The 20,967-nt window shown below is 41.1% G+C and overlaps 3 protein-coding genes across 6 annotated transcripts; 2 read left to right on the top strand and 1 right to left on the bottom strand.

Moving 5' to 3' along the window:
• Positions 1-1,247: 1,247 nt before the first annotated feature.
• Positions 1,248-13,242, top strand: LOC306698385 (putative polypeptide N-acetylgalactosaminyltransferase 8; the record flags this gene model as incomplete). Of its 2 annotated transcripts, XM_079162669.1 has the most annotated exons (12): positions 1,248-1,416; positions 1,853-2,192; positions 2,384-2,550; positions 7,834-8,020; positions 8,382-8,579; positions 8,755-8,869; positions 9,398-9,583; positions 9,744-9,881; positions 10,060-10,152; positions 10,265-10,435; positions 10,671-10,838; positions 13,182-13,242. In XM_079162669.1, 11 exons carry the CDS (start codon positions 1,248-1,250, stop codon positions 10,788-10,790), a joined length of 1,884 nt encoding a protein of 627 aa, XP_079018795.1. In that variant the 3' UTR covers positions 10,791-10,838; positions 13,182-13,242. The 2 variants fall into 2 exon arrangements, with proteins under 2 accessions (XP_079018795.1, XP_079018794.1); XM_079162668.1 differs by lacking the exon at positions 13,182-13,242 and having other exon boundaries at positions 10,671-12,147.
• Positions 12,978-15,389, top strand: ribc2 (RIB43A domain with coiled-coils 2; the record flags this gene model as incomplete). The annotated part of the gene is made up of 7 exons (XM_079163544.1): positions 12,978-13,273; positions 13,405-13,486; positions 13,977-14,297; positions 14,393-14,511; positions 14,753-14,953; positions 15,053-15,219; positions 15,320-15,389. Exons 1-7 carry the CDS (start codon positions 13,157-13,159, stop codon positions 15,387-15,389), a joined length of 1,077 nt encoding a protein of 358 aa, XP_079019670.1. The 5' UTR covers positions 12,978-13,156.
• Positions 15,390-15,731: 342 nt separating this feature from the next.
• On the bottom strand, positions 15,732-20,390 carry ada2a (adenosine deaminase 2a). 3 transcript variants are annotated; one of them, XM_079163682.1, is made up of 10 exons: positions 20,261-20,390; positions 19,329-19,655; positions 18,962-19,181; positions 17,834-18,047; positions 17,623-17,750; positions 17,413-17,503; positions 17,183-17,291; positions 16,439-16,596; positions 16,091-16,293; positions 15,732-15,997 (listed from the first exon to the last, which is right to left on the bottom strand). In XM_079163682.1, exons 2-10 carry the CDS (start codon positions 19,630-19,632, stop codon positions 15,907-15,909), a joined length of 1,518 nt encoding a protein of 505 aa, XP_079019808.1. In that variant the 5' UTR covers positions 19,633-19,655; positions 20,261-20,390; the 3' UTR covers positions 15,732-15,906. The 3 variants fall into 3 exon arrangements, with proteins under 3 accessions (XP_079019808.1, XP_079019809.1, XP_079019810.1); XM_079163683.1 differs by lacking the exon at positions 20,261-20,390 and adding an exon at positions 20,048-20,196; XM_079163684.1 differs by lacking the exon at positions 20,261-20,390 and adding an exon at positions 20,053-20,196.
• Positions 20,391-20,967: the final 577 nt, after the last annotated feature.

The following is a 20,967-nucleotide window of genomic DNA, read 5'->3' as shown; positions in this document are numbered from 1 at the left end:
CACATTTATTCATTTATATTTATTTATTTGTCTCCTAATGTTACCCTGGTATGTGCTTGCATCATAGACGAACCATTTTCTTGTATATGGTCATTCTATTACCTTTTTTGACATATTCTTACTTCCGAACTACCTGTCTGACTTTGCGTCGCTCTTGAAAAGAAAAACAAATAAACCATAAAACAGACTATCAAAACATACACGGACCAGGGGGGGCACACCCCTCTGCCCTCCGACACCCTCTGACTGCTCGCGGCACTCTCTGGCACTCTCTGGCACCCTCCGGCACTCTCTGGCACTCTCTGGCACCCTCTGACTGCTCGCGGCACTCTCTGGCACCCTCTGACTGCTCGCGGCACCCTCCGGCACTCTCTGGCACTCTCTGGCACCCTCCGGCACTCTCTGGCACCCTCCGGCACTCTCTGACTGCTGGCGGCACTCTCTGGCACCCTCCGACACCCCTCTGACTGCTGGCGGAACTCCTGTGACAACTATTGTCACTGGCAGCTTGTTTTCAGACATTTCAGATATTTTCAGACATGTATTTTTGGATTGGAGATTTTATGGGTTTTCATTTAAAAACGTTTTTATATATATACTTTTAAATGATAATAAAACGGATGATTTAGTTTCATTATTTTTGCCGATTGTTGTAAATGACTATAAAAGTAATAATTTGGAAGGAGTGTATTATGTTTCCTTTTGTTGCAAAACCAGCAAAATCATACTTAAATAAAATGAATAACAAACAAAAAAGTACAACGTGGTTACTCACAGGATGTATACAGAGAACGGGCGGCTCCGGTGAATCAACTAAAATCATAAAACTGATTTATGGCAGCTGAACTGTCGTAACAACAATGTGTGTTCTCTAGAAATGTGACTCCGCCCACTCTGCTCGGCAGCTGCCGAACAGTGCCGCTCAGGTGCCGAACAGTGCCGCTCAGTGCCGCTCGACTGCCACAGTTGTGGCACCTGACTGACACAGTTCCGACACCTGCCTCTGGGTGCCAGTGCCGCAAAAAGGATCTCGCTGTCTCTCTTCAAATTAGGGAGTGGAGTTTTTTTTTATACATGATGGTACATGTTACATTATCGAGGTTCCGATTTCAGTAAGCAGATGACATCACAACGACAGGAACACCTGCGTCTATTGGCAAACAGCGGGGGGAGGCCTCTAAAAAGAAAGAATCTCTGTCGAACGTTTTTTATTCTCTTGCTGGGAGATCAGTCGGTGTGTGTTCAGCATGAGGACATCAGGGTTGAAGCGGGTAGTCCTCACTTTGGGGGGGATCGCGCTCGTCTTCTACGCGGGCATTTTTATAAACAGGGGATATGAGCCTACTGTCAAAGAGCTGGACACACCGCGTATTATCAGCATTTTTTCAGACATGGAGACAAACATCAGCAATATCTGTGAGTTGAAGCAATGGTTTATCTTTCTTCCAGTATACATGTTACTCTGTTTTATTTCGTCTTTATCGGGATGGATGTCAACTTTTCACTTCAAATGAAGATGGTGAAATGGAAAGGAAATTTGGTTCAGTTTGATTTGTTGTTGAGACATTGTTGTTGAGACATTGTTAGAAAGATAAGTGGAAGGATTCAAATGTCAGTTCACTTTATACAACGAAAGGTATTTTCTGCATACAGTATGCATGTTAGCAGACAGAAGTATGACACATGAAAATAATATTTTTTTAAAACGTTATTTTTGTGTAGAATCAATCAAGAGAACACGAATCTCAAGAAAAATTATTTTGATTTTGAAAAACTATAGTCTACTATTTTCTACAAAAGATGGTCATGCCTCTAGCTGATTTCACTGTGTCCCTGTCATCCTTTTGTCAAGTCAATGTACTCCAAGCTTTTGAGGAAAAGCAGAAAAGCATTCAGAAAATGCTTGAAGAGGACAGAGACAGACAGAGAAAAGCTGCAGAGGTCGAACAGCTATCAGTCAAAAAGCAGCCACAGCAACCTGAAGCAAAGATTCAAGACCAACAGAAGGCCCCCAAAGAGAAAAAGTCAATTAAACTGTTCCCAGACTCTGTCCTGTTCAAGACGTGGGGGGGAAATCTGTCTGAGGACGACCAAAGAGAGGCGCAGGGTTTGTATGAGAAGTACGGATACAACGTGTTCCTCAGTGATCGCCTTCCTCTCGATCGAGCTCTCCCAGACACCAGGGATAAAAGGTAGGCTACAACTTATCATTGTCATTTCCTATGATGCCAAACCTGCCATTCCACTTCGTACACAAAAGGTCTAGATTAATAGTTTTTTGCTGACCATCCTTCACCTTCCAGTTAACATGCTTTGTCTTTAGACACAGCTCACTGATGGACAGATGGTGGTATTTGTGAGAAATCCTTCTGTTTGTGAATAGGTGTCTTAAAAAGAGTTACCCAAAGGACCTGCCAAGCCTCGGAGTGGTGTTGATCTACCTGAATGAGGCCCTATCAGTCATCAAAAGAGCTCTGCGCAGCATCATCGACCGCACCTCTAAAAACCTACTGAAGGAAATAATATTGGTGGATGACAACAGCTCCAATGGTTGGTTGTTTACAAATGATTCAGATTGTGCAAACACGTTTGTTAAAGAAAAGCTCATCTAATGAATAATTACTTCGAAGGAAGGTTGTGCTGGTAAAACATGTTTCATTGTGCAGAGGCAACTGCTGCTCATATTGCCATATAGCCATGAAGTTTTTAATATGTCTGTACGCTGTTCTAATCTGTGGTGTGTATTCAAGGTGTTACTTTGTGATTGTAATTTACATTTTGAAAGTATCAATTTTTTTCAGCTGTCTTGTAAATCCCACAGAATGTGGTTTGTCAAATTAATTTTCAGCTTTAAAGCAGTATAGTTTTTTTTCACTTTGGGAAATTCGCTTATTTGCTCTCTTGCCAAGATTTTGATGAGAAGAGTGATAGCACTGTTGCATCTGTATGGTAAAATATGAAACTACAGTCAGCATGAAGACAAAGCTTAAAAAGTATCTGCCCTCTAGCACATCTAAAGTTCATAAATTAAAGCTGGAGTGCGGAACTTTTGTGTCCCCTCTCTGGCATTGACTGTAATTACCATATAGTAAAGACCATAGTAACGGAACAATAGCTATCTGCATTGGATGCTTAAAATGAATGGCATTTACAGGAAGGATTAAAGTAAAAATACATTTAGAGAGAGAGAGAGAAAGCACTCCTGTTGGCTTAATCATCATTGTGTGAATTTGTTTGACAAGGGCTTGAATGTAATGGACGTTCAGTTACATGTAAATGTCCGGCACTTCAGCTTCAACATGTTATACCTTTTTTGTTCAAGCAGTACAAAAACAAATTGTTGTTCATGTGCTGGATACGGTAACAGCAATATTTCGGGATGTTGAGCTCCGGTAAAGCCCCGGTAAAACCACAAATTAATAAATGTGTGCGATAAACACACTGTAATGAATTGCTGTAAATGTACGGTGGATTTAAAACGGTATCTTACAGTATTTCATATTAACAGTAACATAGAGTTAAATGTTCACCCCTCGAATGTAAATTAACAGTCAATGCAGTCAATTAACAATAACAGCAGACTACTGTAATTTAACAGCATAATCCAGTATTTTCTGTGAAGTGGTGGATATACGCTTTTCTATACAAGTTCAGTGAATCACGAGCCATCTACATCGTACTGTCTATTGTAGGTTAATGTATCTGTAATGACGATAGAATATTTTTTATTATTCAAACTGTTCATTGCCTAAAAGTCATTTTTGAGTGACAGAGTGACAGACTGCTCCTGAACGTGACTTTGGACACAACAGCTTCAGTTCATCATTCTCAGCAACAGCCATGTGGAGATCAACCGAGGAGCCGAGGTAACGTTACGCCTATCATCCGATCAAAGTCTCCAGTATTGTTTTGTCTTCATGAATATTGAACTGCTAACATCTCAGATAATGTTTCACTTGGTCTGTTTCATTACATTAGGTTGCTAATATTGGCGGAGCTAATGTTAGCTCTGTGACGATAGCTAGCTCACGCTCAATTAACCTTAGAAAGGTTAGCTAGCTAACAGCATAGCAAGTTAAGGTAACATAAATAAAGTTATTCACCAATTACAGTGTTAAGATGTAACGTTAGTAACCTAACTTGTGTTTACTTGTGCTCTTATTGAACCGACTGAAGGACCGCAAACGGGACGATTATCAAAATGGAGAGATTGCCGACATGTGTTCAAGACGATAAACAATTGAGTTAACACTAACAGTAACGTTACGTGTGTGTTATCCCAGGAGCAACATTAGAACCAGATCAAACTCATTTTAGTGTCGAACGTTAGTCCATTGTGGCTCATTGTCTTAGCTTAATTTCTTCACCGAACGCAATCAGCTCATCGCATAGGCATGTCTGTTGATTTAAACTGTATGGTATTGTTGTATTAGCTTCGAACTGATATGTTCACATATGTGAGGCACATGCAAACCCGCAGTTGCACACCCAAAGCTTATTTTAAGTGAGTTTATCTTGGATGTCATAAAACTTTCCAGACGTTCAGAACATTGTGTTTCTAAAGTTTTTATTTTGTTTGTTTTACAGTCATTCGTCATCAGAGATTGAGGATACCAGCCAGACGCTGCAGTCAAGTCTTCTTTCAAGGTGTTCTCTCTCTTTATTGTTTTCATTCATGTGTGAGTGCATGCAGTTCAAATTAACTATAAATGTGTATAAGACTTGTTAACAAGCTAGACTGTAATGCAATTATATTACACTGTTCTTGATACTATTTCAATTCAGCGTTTCACTCTTAATGCTATTTTGACTCAGTGTCTGAGGGAGTGACACCGAGATCGAAAGTGGCCGATGGTATGCTACTTGTTCAGTGGTAGGTACCTATCCCTGGAGTGGTATGCAACTGTTGTTTAGCAGTATGTACCTATCCCTGGAGGGGTATGCAATTGTTCAGCCGTATGTACCTATCCCTGGAGTGGAATGCTACTTGTTCAGTGGTAGGTACCTATCCCTGGAGTGGTATGCAACTGTTCAGTCGTATGTACCTATCCCTGGAGTGGTATGCAACTGTTGTTTAGCAGTATGTACCTATCCCTGGAGTGGAATGCTACTTGTTCAGTGGTAGGTACCTATCCCTGGAGTGGTATGCAACTGTTGTTTAGCAGTATGTACCTATCCCTGGAGTGGTATGCAACTGTTCAACCGTATGTACCTATCCCTGGAGTGGTATGCTACAGTTGTTCAGTGGTATGTACCTATCATTACATTACATTACAGTCATTTAGCAGATGCTTTTATCCAAAGCGACTTACAATAAGTGTATTCAACATAGGTATTCAAGAGAACTACTAGTCACGAGAAGTCATAAGTGCATATAAGATAAATAGTTATAAATAAATTATTATATATGTTAAGGGTGCAACGGATCACAAACCTCACGGTTCGGTTCGGATCACGGTTCTTGAGTCACGGTTCGGATCATTTTTCGGATCAGCAAGGGGGGAGACAAATATAACTTTGCTGTCCATTTATTAATTAAAGAACTTCAAGAACACTTAAAGCAACGAAATTTGGGCTATAGTCTTACATGAAAACAAAAATATTGAAGATGTTCAATTTGAAACAAAATGAAATAAATAAAAATAAAACATTCAAGAATCCTCAATTCTGTTAAGTATAAGTGCAACATGAGGTATGTTGATTCCCTCGTCCTTTGATCAATATTGAAAGAAAGAAACAGCCAGTGAGCTAGCTTCCACTGTTTAGACTGAACTGAACTGCTAGGCAACAACTTGGGTCTATGTTTACTTCCTGTCAGGTTATGTCATTTAAATACACAATAATGTTTACCATTACTGTGACATTATTTTCAAAAAGATGAGAATATCTACATTGTCTGGGGAGAGGGTAGACCTTTCTGTGGTGATTGGGATATTGCTATTGGGCCTGTCTAGCTTCCACTCTACTGCTTCTGTCAGCACCTGCACCAGGTGTGTGTCTGTGTGACTCTCACAGCTGAAAGTTTGTAAATTTAGCAAATACACCTAATTTGCAATGGGGGTTGAATACTTTTGAGTGCAACTGTGTATATATATATATATATATATATACTGTATACATACATACATTACCATAATATCAATTTCAGGGCACATCAGCAAATACTAAATCAATTTATTGTCATTTAAAAAGCCTTTCATATATCCGAACAAGAAAATGGACGAGATAAAATAGATACATTCCTTAATTTAAGACTCTGTGTTGCGCTACTTTGTCAATAAAGTCAAAAAAATTAATTTACGGCATCACTGTTTGTGAATCAAACCAATTTACATTAAATGTGCATGTGCATCAAGAGACGGCACTGGTGTGCCAGTCTGACAGTAGACTACTACTTTCAAGCGGAACCTGCCATCAGCAAACACTGTGCCATTGGAAAAGTACTGGCATACCACTCTAGAGATAGGTATAAGATAAGATAGACTGTATTGTCCCGAAGGAAATTTGTCTTGGAAACATACATACAGTGTCTGCTGTTAAAACAATACAAATAACATATTGCATACATACAATACATACACAGACTGTCGCCAGTCCACATACCCGCACACACAGTACCTACAGTACATGTAAAAGACTGCCACCAGCCAACAAATACATTTCACACTCCCCATTGTACAACACACCTGTAGTGTATAGTTATACCGCTGAACAACAGTAGCATACCACTCTAGAGAGAGGTACATAACACTTAACAACAGTAGCACACTACTCCAGGGGTACCAAACGCTGAACAACAGTAGCATACCATCGGCTACTTTTCGATCTCGACGCTACTGGTCTGAGGTTATCCTGATGAGTTCAGTTAAGCCAGTCATTAAAAATGTTATGATTTGATTTGTTTTCTTCTAAACATGCTGTACATTGTGAGTTTTGTTATGTAATAAAATGTCCCTTTATTATTTGTCTTGAGAACATGTATTAAACTGCAACAATTATGTATTGAATGTCTATTGTTATTCTTTTATTTGTTGGGAATTAAATGCAAAAGTATTGGGTTGTATTACCCTTTGTAAATAAATGGTAACATTCTGGCATACACCGTAAAATCACCGTAAAACCCAGTTATCCTATCACATCACGTAATCCAGTATATGGTAAGCTACCGTAAAAGTAAATTAAGGTAGCTTCACCATAAAAAAACAGTAAATTACTGGCGTCCCTGCTGCCAGTAAGTTACTGTTATTTTACAGTGAAATTGTGCAGAGTGCAAAGTGTAAAAGCGGCGAACAAGATATAATTTATTAGTGAGCTTTAGAGTTTCTGCTACAGGTGGACATTGTAACCTTTGGACAGAGCAAAGCTAGCTGTTTCTCTTTGTTTCCATTCTTTATGCTAAGCTAAGCTAATTAGGTGCTGGCAGTAGCCCTATATTAACCAGACGGACATAATTGTGGTATAGATGTTCTTATCTAGCTCTTGGCAGGAAAGCAAATAAAAACATATTTCCAAAAGTGTTGAACTATTCCTTTATGAGCACATAAACCCCAATATCATGTAACACAATGGCCCTGCATTTAGTAAATTCAAGGCTGTGGATGTGTGGCACTGGATTGCAATATATTGAATGTTGTTTCTCTCTTTTTTGTGTCCATCCTAACTTGCTTACAGACAATGAGTGAAATAAAACATCAGAAACACTTTTCAGTATAATGAAACCATCTCAAATCGGCTTTGCATTCTGGGTAATCAGTGTGCAAACTGTTATCTCTGCCATGTCTGAACTTGCTAGGAACTACATAACATATAGCCCACATTTTCCTCTCAATTCAGATGACTTGAAGGGGGACCTTGACGAGTACGTGAAGATGATCGAGCAGCAGAACCCGAGTCTCCGTATTACAAGAGTGAAGCACAGTAAGCGGCGAGGCCTTTCATATGCCAGGGTTTCTGGATGGAGGGCTGCTACTGCTGACGTGGTGGCCATCCTGGACGCGCACATTGAAGTCCATGAGCTGTGGTAAGAATGTGGCAAAAAAAGAAATCCTATTATACTATGATTTATGTGTAGTATTTCTAGTAAAAGACTTGAAACATGATACATTAGTTGCATCTAAACAACGCTAAACAACCTTCATTTTTGCAATTCACTTAAAAAATGAAATTCTCAAGCTTTTCCCCAGTACTGACAACATCACAATGTTAATTATAGCAAGACATTCATTTGAAAAGGTTACACAGGGAAGTGTCCATACCGCAAGAAGGTACAAACTGACTCTGGTGAGGTGAAGTATTGAAACAGCTGTCTAACTGGTTGATAAGTAAATGTCAGAAGGGTACAGTGATGTGAGAACCGCTTCTCTTCCATTCCCCTCATGCAGGGCTGAACCCTTGCTGACACAGATCAAAGGTAACCGAACGGTGGTGACGTCCCCAGTTTTCGACAAAGTACACTTTGATGACCTCAGGGTTGCTGAATACTTTCCAGCAGCACACGCCTTCGACTGGGCCTTATGGTGCATGTACGAGGGGTTTTCGGACGACTATTACAAACTTGGAGACGGCTCATTGCCTGGAAAGTAAGTTAAAGTGAAATCAGTCAGTCTTGTTCCAATTTGTGACAAACAAATATAACACTATGGTCTCATAAATCGTATCTTGGATGAAGCATTCTTGATCATCTAATAGCTTGACTTTTAACGGTAATACTGATGTAAATTATACTGTTGCGACCGTTGTCTTCCTTCACCTCAGAAGTCCATCTGTCATGGGGATCCTGGTAGCTGACAGGAAGTATCTAGGAGAAATTGGAGTCCTCGATGAAGGCATGGAAGTGTACGGTGGAGAAAATGTTGAGCTGGGAATTCGTGTGAGTAAGCATCACCTATCTAACATGCACATCTAACAAATCTTACACCTTATGACGCAGTCCCAGGCCAACTTGCAGCAAGAAAGAGTGCAGATCCTGGCTTCAGTGCAATTACCCCTCTCACTCTGAATGACTAGGGGTGTCATTTACAACCTGAAAAACCACGGGAAAAGTTATGATCTAGTTATGAAAGTTATGAATGTGCGCACCTGTAGAGGACACATGCATAGCCTACACACGTTATGGAAACGGAGGGCAATTAGCGATGCAGTTGGTGAGGTAAAAGTTGAAAGTGAGAGGAATCATTAAATGTGCAATGATTTAATTTCGCTTCTTGCTGACAGCCGAGATGAGAAGATTGACACCACTTTCATGTGTGTGTGGTAAGAATGACGCTACATCTAGCATCCACTTTGCTTTGCTTGCTTGCCCACATTTTGTAAACTTTTAAGTAGCTCCTTATTTGCATTGACACAATTGATGATTCAGTTTTATTGTATGAGCTCTTTCTTTGCTTTGCTCATGCAGGTGTGGACATGTGGAGGCAGTATTGAAGTAGTTCCATGCTCCAAGATCGCTCACATCGAGAGGGCCCACAAGCCCTACATGCCTGACCTGAGCAAAGCCATGAGGAGAAATGCCCTGAGGGTAGCAGAAATCTGGATGGATGAATACAAACACAACGTCAACTTGGCGTGGAACTTGCCATTCGAGGTAGAACAAAAAAACCATGATGCCCTTTCTTGGCATGCTGCATGCTTCTCCACACAGGGTGCAGGATGAACATCCAAGAGTCCATATATGCTTAGTTATGAGCGCATTTGAATTTCTTAAGTTACAATATCACAAACATGTCACTCCATATTCTCTGCAGAATCACGGAATTGACATCGGGGACATCTCAGAGAGGAAAAAACTCAGGGAAAGGTTAAAATGCAAACCTTTCAAATGGTACCTGGAAAATGTGTATCCCAAATTGGATCCCTTGGACAACTTAGTTGCTTATGGAGGAGTAAGCTAAGTTTGATCTCATGCTTTGTTTGTGTAGCAGTACAGGGGTGTGCAGTGGGTGTGTCACAGCCACATGCATTGCCACGTTCATTCATTTTCTAGTGATTCACTCCCACGTGCAATAGTGGTCGATACATTTTCTCTGTGTTTGACAAAATGATGAACTTCCCCTTTTATAGCTGAAGAATCTTGATGCTGATTTGTGCTTAGACCAAGGCCCAGTACCAGGTCAGACACCCATCGCCTACGCCTGCCACTACTACGCACCTCAAGTAAGTGAAGCAGCTTAAAGGGGTTGTCTTTCAAAAAATACAAGTGGCAGTATTGTCTGTTTGTTGTCTTATTTAAACGCTTGCTGCTTAACTTTAAAAAAATATTTTTCAGGTCACCTATTATCGCTCAAGCGGTGAGCTTTATATCGGCGGCATCAAGTCCCACAGGTACAATGACAACCGGTGTTTAACTGACGTTGGGAAAAAAGATGCAGAGCCTGGCCTTTACAACTGCAAAGAGGCTGTGCAGAAAGGAATGGGGATTTACTGGGACTTCACTCAGGTAGGCCTACTACAAGTTCAACTATTATCACAACACAAAGCAAAGTATATGAAAGTCAAGGAAAGGGAAGTTTTATCTCAGTAAAATAGTTGGTAAAAGTCAGTGTGTTTGAAATTAGAGAGTGGATGAGTTTAGGGTGACTCATAGCTCAAAGTATTCACTGTGGCTGTCTGAATGTTTTAAGATGACATACTGTGCTTCCTCATTCTTAAGTCTTCACACCTATCTTTTCTAGGGCAAAGAAATGAGGAACAGAGAGACAAAACAATGTCTGGAGATCAAAAAGGGCAAACTTGTAATACAGGAATGCTCTGGGCAAAGATGGGAAATCCAAAACATAATCAAGCCCTTTTAAAAGTGTGTGTGTGTGCGGCCAACAAGAAGTGCACTTCTCTGCTCATAGGTCAGTGGATAATATCACCTGTATGTGTTAAATGTAAAAGAAAGTCAGTGAAATTTGACAGTGAAAGCTTCTCTATTTGAGATATTTTGTAAATCTTATATGAAATTATATTTCCCTAAAAACTCAACTTAATTAATGGATGTTAAGTCTGCAAGTCATTTTTTTGGTTGACCATACTAAACTGAAGTGGTGTAAACATTCTTATTGGATCAGTAGACTGTTAAAATGCCATTGGTTTTCAGAGAATACAAGAGAAAAATAGATTTAGTTCTATTCCTTTCATGTTTCAAGATCAACTTTTATGACTGGTTAAATAAATGAGTCTGTCTGTTGTTCCTACTGTGCTGATCGGATGAAATGCAAGTTGTCTCCCAGTCGGTCTATATTACAGGTATTGTGTGGAAAAGAGCATTACTGGCATCACATTGACTAATAGCATCTTACCTCAGGCTGCTTATAAAGGACTTACACACCTTTACGCAACTGAGAAATGCAACTTCATCCTTTTTCCCTCCCTTTAATCTCTCCATTCAAGGACACCAAATATATGTTATTGAAGCATAAAAGCTAGTGGTAATGTTTTGTACGTAATAAAACATAGGGCAACACAAAAGAGAAGAGTTTAAGCTTTGTTTGTTTTGCTGTTTAAATAAAGTTTTGTCTGCCTACTGAATTCCCTCCATGGCAGAAGTGGACATAAGACAATAAACGCTATTAGTTAGATGCATCATTGCTATGATAAAATGTAACATTAAGGTTTTAGTTCTACAACAATTGGCCGGTTATTACAAATGCTACATCTGGAAGCATTTTTATGCAATATGTTTGGGGCTTATGGGTAAATCTCAGGTTTGAAAATGTATTTATACGTACTACTGTACATTATCATCTGTTACAGAAGTAGCCTCTATGCAAAGAAAGTCAAACACAAATCATATGGTAAAGGAACAGTAAATGGAATAAAGGTCAATAACAGTAGATTAAGAAAATAATGAAAGTGCTCATAGCTGAGTAAACAGCAGTACAGAGAGATTTATTATTATTATTAAAGGTGTGTGTTGTTACTTATGTAATCCTGATATGATATGCAAGAGTCAACTTGTTCAGAGGTAGATTAACTATCTGTGTAATGTATTAGTTAACTACATTGAGTGTAAAAAATGATATTGATGTGTTCTAAAGCTATAATTACCCACAGCCTTCATTTCTTCTGGGGAGCCTTGTCCCCTCTAGTGTCTAGAAGAGGGATCGCTATATTTGGGACTTAGTTTGTGGATTTACATGGGGGGGGTGGTAGTCTTTTTATTTACAGCACACCTCAGTGGAGGTCAAAAAAGGGAAAAAATATTGATCGTTGTTTGTTTTTTTATTATTTGGAAATAAACATGATTTATAAAACTGGTTGTTTGAATTATTTTTCAAAAAAGGGAATATCTAGTAATTTTTTACATACTATACTATTACTTTTTAAATGACATTTAAAATGCTGTCAGTGGGAAATTTCCTCCAAAGAAAACTGTATTTACACCATCTCCAGAGTGGTTTTATTCTTTTATATTATTATACTCTTTTGCCTCTGGGGCGAGTAAAATATTGATCAACTTCATCACTTTTTACTGTATTTTGCTGAATAGAATATTTTGGTTATCATAATTAGGAATAAACATGGTTGTGTTTTGTTCTACTTCCAGATGAGGTATCTGAAAAACTAAAGCCCTTTTCTTGAAAAATAAAAAAAATGAGATGGTGGTCTAATGATGGCTCTATAGTATACCATAGGAAAGTTCAGTTGTCACAAAGATGCACTGTCACTAAAAGTGCCAACTTTCACTTGACTGTGGAGGTACATGCAGGGTTTCACCTAAATCACAAGGAATCAAACTCATGTGATCCCGACCACATATCACTTTACTCAGGACAGTGACCAACAAATAAGCATGGTCTATAATATAGACTCATTTCAACACAGATACATTGATGCACAACAGAAATGCCAATGCTATGTTTGAGGTGCCAATGCTTTGGTAACCACATGTAAGAGCTTGTCAAAAATGTAATAATCAAAAAAATGTTTCGGTATTCATGTAATGGCCAGTGTATTACCATAATTTGTTCTGATTAGACCTCTGTTCAAGCTGAAGGTGGAGCCAAAGCATACGCGCGTGTTTTTCAGTTACACCGGAAAAAGACGAAGTCCCACGAACGCTCACGAAAATCTGGTTTCTTAGCAACCAGTGTGTACAAACAAGGTATCTAAAGTGTGTCTTGCAGGGGTCCATTTAAAGTGTAACACCGCAACATACTCTGTTGCAGCCGAAATGTTTAACGATGATTTACTCTCAGACCGCGTCGCTAAGATGAAGCTGCAGCGGTGTCGCAACAGAGAGACTGAAAGACGGGAACGGATTTTTAATGACAAAGTGAGGACGATCGGGGTAAGCTACCGCTACGTGTTTGTGTCTGGGGCGATAGGATGCTCACCACATGAATGCTGCTATTGTATAATATGCTTTGTTCTAAACAGGCATGTTTAATTGTGCTGTCACGACCGTGGTCTGTTCAATAGGTTGACAAGGAAGCCTTAAACATACAGATGAAAGACAGAGAGAAACAAGAAGAGGCAGCAAGAGAGGAACAAAACGCTCATGGTGAGTTAGTTAAACATTAGTTCCGAATTAATGTTGCGTGACTTCAATGATCTAGTCAGTATCATGTGTTCTGGTAGGGCGATGGATTACAGGTAAATTGTCAGTGTCACTCATGGATAAAACACAGCGTCTGTTCATGAGCATCCACACACACATTATTGCCACTGTGTTGTGTATTATGATACTTTTGGACATCAATTAGTCACCATTTCTAATAAATTGCATTGTGATGTGTGTTGGGACATTTGGACAATGTTTCCCTGATGTCGAATTGTTAATATGTCGGACATATAATCTGGACAGATCATAGTTTGGTTCCTTCTAATGCAAATTCAAAATGCACTACAGGAATGCACTACCTTTGTTTTCGTTTTGTTTGTCACATTTTCCTTGAGGAGCAAACAGGCTACAGCTGCATTTCCTTGTGCATCCCGTTGTTTTATAACGACAATAAATGATCCTGGAATCCTTGAATGTGTACGCCATACAGATGCTGGTATCCTCCATAATAGCAAAGTAGCCTGCCTCCTCCATAGCAGAGAAGTAAAGGAGAGGCGTGCGATGGAAAGGGCCATTGTCGACTACCAACGTCAGGACCAGCAGCCTCGGGGCCAGCGGGAGTTTGACCCGAAAGACCCAGACCGCTGTGGGAAAACACACCCAGGTGACGCACAGATGGTGCTCCCCGGCCTGGTGGGCGAGGATCCCGACAGTGAGAGCCGGCGGCGGAGGCAGAAGGAGCAGCTCAGAGAGTGGCTCATTCAGCAGCAAAGTGAGCAAGCAGCAGAGAGGCATCAACGAAAGCTGGAGGGTAGGTTTGCCTGATCCCATCCAGGATGCAGATGCTCGGTTCACAGACACGCACGCAAAACATAACCTCACCTCGTCACCTCCACTGTTCTACAGAGCAGCGCTATGACCAAAGCAGAGAAGACATGGACAACAAAGCTCTGCAGCTTCAGAGCCTTGAGGTGGAGAGGAGAAAAGCAGCAGCTATGGTCACTAAAGAGTACAATCTGGCCAAGGTAAGTCTATTTTAGTTGCATGGACCTTGAATGGCACACAAGATCATTCAAAGGAGATCCCTCTTAAGAAAACTACTTGGTAGTCTTTGGTTGTACCAGTTTTTGATGAAAGTGATGACACCATGCATGTTTTGTGTTTCTATGCCATGTGCTTTGGTCTTGTTTAACGTTTTGGAATTGGAGGTGCAGTAACAACACCTTCTATCACTCTCTCCTTTTCGCTGGCTCTGGATGGGCAAAGATTGACGAGAAGCGTTGCCAGCGAGGGGATCGTTATGACGAGGGCAATCAAACAGGTACCGGGAACCATCTGCGAGGACAGCTGATGGTGCCGGGCATGGTGGGAGTGCCTGGTAGTTGTCCCAGCAGTGATAGGAAAGCACCTCAAGAGAGCCTGCAGCAGATCATCCAGTTCCAGAAATATCAGATAGAGGAGAAAAAGGTAAAAGGGGGAACAAATGACACTCAAAACGCATGCTCTTTTTGATCATTCTAACAACTGTTCACTGGTCGTCTGTCTGGGTAATCTGTGCATCTGCAGAGGGCAGAGCTGGAGAAAAAGCAAGACGAGGAGCAACACGATCGCGTCCGTTTGGACTCGGCTCGGACAGCTCTGTTCATGGAGAGGCAGCAGGCAAGACTGAACAAGCAGCTGAGACGACAAGTGGACAGCACCAATGTCAAGCTGGCAGAGACGCACAAACAACAGTCAGTGGCATTATTCACTCACTTATACACACGGTGTATAATTCGAGCACATAAAAGAAATAGTGTCTCACTTCCGTTTCTGACCTGCTGTCATTTGAAGGAACCCGGAGATTAAAAGAGGAAGCATTGACGACACCTTCTTCTCCAAATTCAACACCTGCAGCAGATGATGGATGACTGGCTCATTACAGTACCGATAATGGTGGTGCGTGAGAAGAACACGGAATAAATGCCTTTGATTTGAAGCTATTTCATATGTGTAGTTCAAGTAATCCCCCTAAATGTAGCTCAGGGCTGTTTCACACTGGCCAGTAGATTTACTGGATACAGCCGACCTCCATGTTTAATAGTCCTTTTTCAATGACTTGATGTAGAAGGAAAAGCACAGGTGTTACTAATAACATTAAGAATGGCTCTGTTCTATGATATTCGGTCATTTTTTATTTCCTCATTTATCCCAGTGCTTTACCGACTGTTATGCCAAATTTTCTTTTGCAAGAAAGGACAATATCTGACCCCAAACAAGCTTTATTGTCTCATATTTGTAGCTTCCAAAAATCTGCTTCCCTGTGGAGCACTGTTTTCCACATTCACATTCATAATGTACCTTTGCTACAAGCTTTCTCAAAGGGCAGCATGAAGGCATTTGAAGATTGCTCGACAGACAAAAAAACCCGCAGTTTCTTTCTAAAAAGCATTTTCGTGAACAAACTTCTCCCATCTTCTTTGCCACAGAGCCAGGGCTTTCTCCTGTTGCTGCGAAGTCAAAGAACTATACCTGAAAGACAGACGATGGAGATGTCAGTAAACGGTCTGCAGAGGCCTGTGAGCCCTGACGCACAATTCAATTGTAATTTGTAAATCACCTCACCTGATAGAGTTTATAGCCAGCTCTTTGAGGGAGCCCAAACGGGATCTAATCCCACCAAAGCCCACAAACGCTTCGTAGAAGTCATAAGAGAGTCCGGAGGCGCCGAACATGGCAGGGTCATCGGAACTGATGACCATCGGGTGGTTTTCTGACATCAGTGCAGCTGCCGGGTGGTTTCGCATATCATTTACTAGCTTCAACACCTGAACAAGGAAAGGAAAGGAGATATTTGTTAAAAAGATGCACGATAAATTAAATGACAGCCTTGTTGGTTGATAGTATTTTATGTATTACTTACACTAGTAAGTATTTGTAGTGTACAGTGTGGTTTACAAGATGACAGTGTACCTGGTTGGAGATGGGGCACACTTCCAGAGCCACCCCTCTCTTCCTGGATAGCTCCTTGGCCACTGGGTGGCGAAGCAGAGCAAACCCATGGCCAATACGGGACGTGTTCAACAAAAGAGCATCCAACAAGTTCTGGTCCACATCTGTGCCCTCCTGATCTATATTGAGTAGAGACAAACCAAAATGGATGCTATTTTGGGATGTTTTATTAAACACAAAAAGTGATGGTTCTTTAAAGACTTGGTAATGATTTATTTATGATTGAATTTATTTTTTACTGGTACTTCGCACTTTTGCTAAAGGTAGTGTTGATACATGTCTACCAATACATTTCTATGACTTTGCAGTGAATCCTCATAACCATACATGCTCTGAAACATCTGTATGACGGGTTTCAAAGTTCACAGCAAATCTCAACTCAAATGAATGACAAGCTATGGCTGTCGTGCAATACGAGCTGAAAAAAGCTTGTGTCCTCACATGACTTGTACACGGGGCGTGACCTTTCATTGTTAGCTCCAAAGCAACTGTGACTTGTGGTGTTCTTGGGTTACTCACCACTCAACACTTTCACCAGACAAAAGGTAGTTGTTGGGAAATTGCTACACCTACTAGTTCACTCACATTTATCCGGATGAAGTTGATAATCCCTAGACCTCATGTACGGATTAACCTCCGAGCCACATGGTGCAGTATGCGATGTGTAATACCGTAGTTGTACGAACTGAATGCTTATGAGCTCACCGGTCTCTCCAGCATGGAAAAAGAAAGGAAGCGTCACCCCTCTCTCTACTGGCAGTGACAAGGCCTCTCTGAAGTACCACAGGGGTCTGCCTCTGTCCTCGCGGCCCACCTGTACACAAAGAAACGCTTTTACATTCGACATGCTTCAGTAATGTTTGCTTTCACAGATTCAAAACAGTCAAATGAAACAAAAAATCAGGCAATAGAAAAACTGACAAACTCGTGCTCACCATGTCAAAACCAGCCATGATATCTGGGAAGTCTCTCCGCAGCTTCATAGCCTCCTCCACCGCTCTGACCATCACTGACGCATTCACTCGCCTGATGACAGCACAGCGTGTGATCAATGAATACATCAACATCCTCTTAGGTCTGCTGGGGAGCCAATGAGCAGTAAGCCATTCAGACTAAGAAGTAGCATCTACTGTGAGGGTAGTCACCTGTTGATTGTGAAGATGATCCTTGCTCCGAAGAAGTCTGGGTGGTCCGCTTTGAACTGTCTGGTGACCTCCTGGTAGGTCTTCAGAGTCCAGGCTGTGTCGTGGGTGCTGCCGTCCAACTCGTATATCTGAGTCACAAAAAAACAAGACACTCACTAACCACGATGCACGCGCAGACAAAGGAATGCACTTGGGCATGACTTTGGTGTACCTCTGGGTGTAAAGCTCGCAGCTCCAGGTACATGATGTTGTCCATGTAGAACTCGGTGAGACCTTGGTAGTAATAGTCTCTGAACACAGGAGCGTATGTGACCAGGCCCCACACTGCAAGGAAGGCCTGTTCAAACCTATGCCATACCACGTCCTGACTGGGGTACACCATGTCTGGATCCTGATCCGTGAAGAGCGTCATGTTGCCTGTGATGCTGTAAATATATAAAACATTGGTTGTGATCAGATTATTTTGGGTTCACTTACCACAGTCGACGAGATTTATTTCTCAACATTTCTTTGCAGAAGGACCTTGAACTACCTGGAAAACACTTCTTTCTCGGAGAACAGTCGCATGTGCAATGGTGACCTCTAGCTGCTTTCTTGGGTTTAACCAAAACACATGAAACAAAACACTAAATTTCGCTTCATAATTAATAGCCCATCTGATTACTTAGTATTTGGAGACTCCTGTTTTTGATCCCATACTATATCCCATACTAGCATCTTGTTCCAAAAAGAAAATACATCTCATTAAGAGAGTAATTAAATAATTTGTTTGGGACCTTTAAATACAAACTGTATCATGTTAAACAATTTAAATATGCCATCCATACTAACAAGAACTGTCTGAACAGAGATTAATATAACAATAAAGACTGCTGGGAGTCATGTGTTTATGGGCTTATTTCCTGTTAGATACTCTCTGTTTTTCATGAGGGTATCAGGTAACTGGCAATCACAGCAGAGTGTAATGATGATACAACAGAGGCAACAAAAAGTGAGAAATGATGTCGGGGTTCATGAGCCGCAAATGACTCTCTCAGACTGGAGTAAACAAGCCCTATTTTTGTGTTGACACAATAATAAATTAGAGGTGCATTTGAAGTCATTGTCACACTCAGCGGAAAAGTGCACACTGGTACATTTCATGGGACAATAAGTTCAGAAGTTTACATGGCAAACAGGAAAGAAAAGGAAAAAATAAAAGTAGACTCGTAGAAGAAAAAGAGCCCAATCATCGGGATGTCGTATAGAATAAAATATATTGTTTTCTGTGGCTTGTTTTTAAAATCTGTGGTATTTATTTGGACTAAATATTCGAAGCTCGTCCAGAAAAAAACCCCACCTGTTGTCAAGATCCGTGGTGTTGCTCATATTGGCCCTGAGGTTCTCCAGGAGGGTCCAGGGAGAGCAACGTGGTAGAGCTTTGGGCCATCGGGACGAGAAGATGAATCTGATGGACTGGTTGTCAGTGAAGCACATGTAGCAGTGGGGACGATAGGTCACGTTCTTCACGAGCCACTCCACGTCTACCATGGACAAGTCGTGGACATGGAGAGCTCCTCCTGAAACAGGGAAATACAAAACTATAAAGAACCCGGACTCTGATTCTGGGTTTACTGACAACTCCTAAATATTCCCTGTTTGGAAAAGTCCAACATTTGTGATGATGAAAGCTATTAACATGCTTTGAGGTGTGCGACTGAACATACCTTTAGGCATCTTCTGCAGCAGGTTGAAGATGGGACTGGTCCTGATGAGGTCCCTGGCCTTGAAGAAGTGCATGGCGGGAGGAAAGTCTGCTCTCGCCATCTCCTCCTGCTTCATATTAAACAGGAGAGCGTCCAGCCGCTGCTCGGCGTCAGTCAGCACCATCTGCCCCCCCGTCTGCATGGAGGCCTCCAGCTGTATGAGGGCCTCTCTCTGCCGGGGGTCCGGGACGGCCAGGCCACAGGTCAAGTAGTACAAGAGCAGACAGGCCACGGCCGCGTGGGGGCGCTGTAACTGCACTGCCATGGCCCGGAGAGTTTTTGGGGCTTCTGGGAGAAAACACAACAACTGGGTTAGTCAGGAAAAGCTTGTTTCGACAACCCCAAACAGTTGGTCCGAAGTAGCTGAGGTAAACATAAATAAATAGACCTTTAACCTCCAACATCAACTGGAGTAGAGTAAATAAAAATGACCAGGTGTTTGTCCCTCAGCAGTCATTTCCACCATGTTTACACAATAATGCTGAGATTACCGAGTGAAAAGTGAACGTCACATCTTCTAGTGTGATACTCGTGTACACAACCAGAGGATAACATAAACAACAATAGTAGACTCGGTTAACTCACGCAGGTTACTGCGTTCATTTGAGAAAGAGACATTTTGGCTTGTGTTGTTATTAATAGGTTACAAGACTTAAGACGACCGGTAACTGTTACATTACCTTACTTTAATCACAGTCTGTCTCTTTAATGTACAGCCTCATTACTGTAGAACATTGCCATTTAACGGACAGCTAGTGCTTCCGTAGCTTAGCTGGTGCCTCGACAGCTGGTGACGACGTAAGTAAACAGTCCGGCAGAGAGTCACTTTAAAAACAGAGAACCACTGACAGTGCGAGCTGGAAACACGTGTGTGCTTTGATCGAATAGCTTACTTTATTATTTCAGTGTCACAAAAGTAGCAAATAAGCAGCGCTAAAGCTAAATTGGGGTCTTTGTCCGTCTATTCAGTGATTGACTAGATATGTTTTTTTCCTGTGTGGGGTGCAAACCTGAAGCCCCGCCTCCGCCCCGATATGATTGGCTGAAATTCAACCCGGATAATCATTTGATTGGTGGAACGTAGAGGCGTCATAATAATTGGACATATTAGTTTATGGCTTTTTTTAGTTTTTCCGGGGTACACTTTGCGTCACAAACGAGTTTATCAAATAATATAAACCGTAGAAATACTGAACTTTGGTAGTCATTTTGGACAAAAATGCAAAAGGTAAAAAACAATTTCTGTTGCATGACATACATTTATCAACAAACTAAAGACATATTTGTCTTGTTTCTATTTGCACGTTTCTATTTGAGACAGTAAACAAAAGAAAAGCTAGATAAAGCATGATCTGTAGGCTATAAAACAGACCAAATAGGCCTCATTTCTCCATCCAGTCACAGTAAAGATACACACCTGTTACCCATCATTACTCATTGAAGGGACACTGTTAAGTATTCCACTCATAAAAAGAGCAGCTATTAAAATTGAGATCTTAATGGAATAAGAAGGATAAAGTCCTACACTTAATCCCATCTTTGTTCTTTATTTTTCAACAGATTGTCAGCCTTTTTACTCCATAATGTCTACGATTAACTT

Source organism: Pholis gunnellus (assembly GCF_910591455.1).
Source record: "Pholis gunnellus genome assembly, chromosome: 7".
Taxonomy (NCBI): domain Eukaryota; kingdom Metazoa; phylum Chordata; class Actinopteri; order Perciformes; family Pholidae; genus Pholis; species Pholis gunnellus.
The sequence above is the reverse complement of the archived record's forward strand: the minus strand, read 5'-3'. Positions and strand labels throughout refer to the sequence as shown.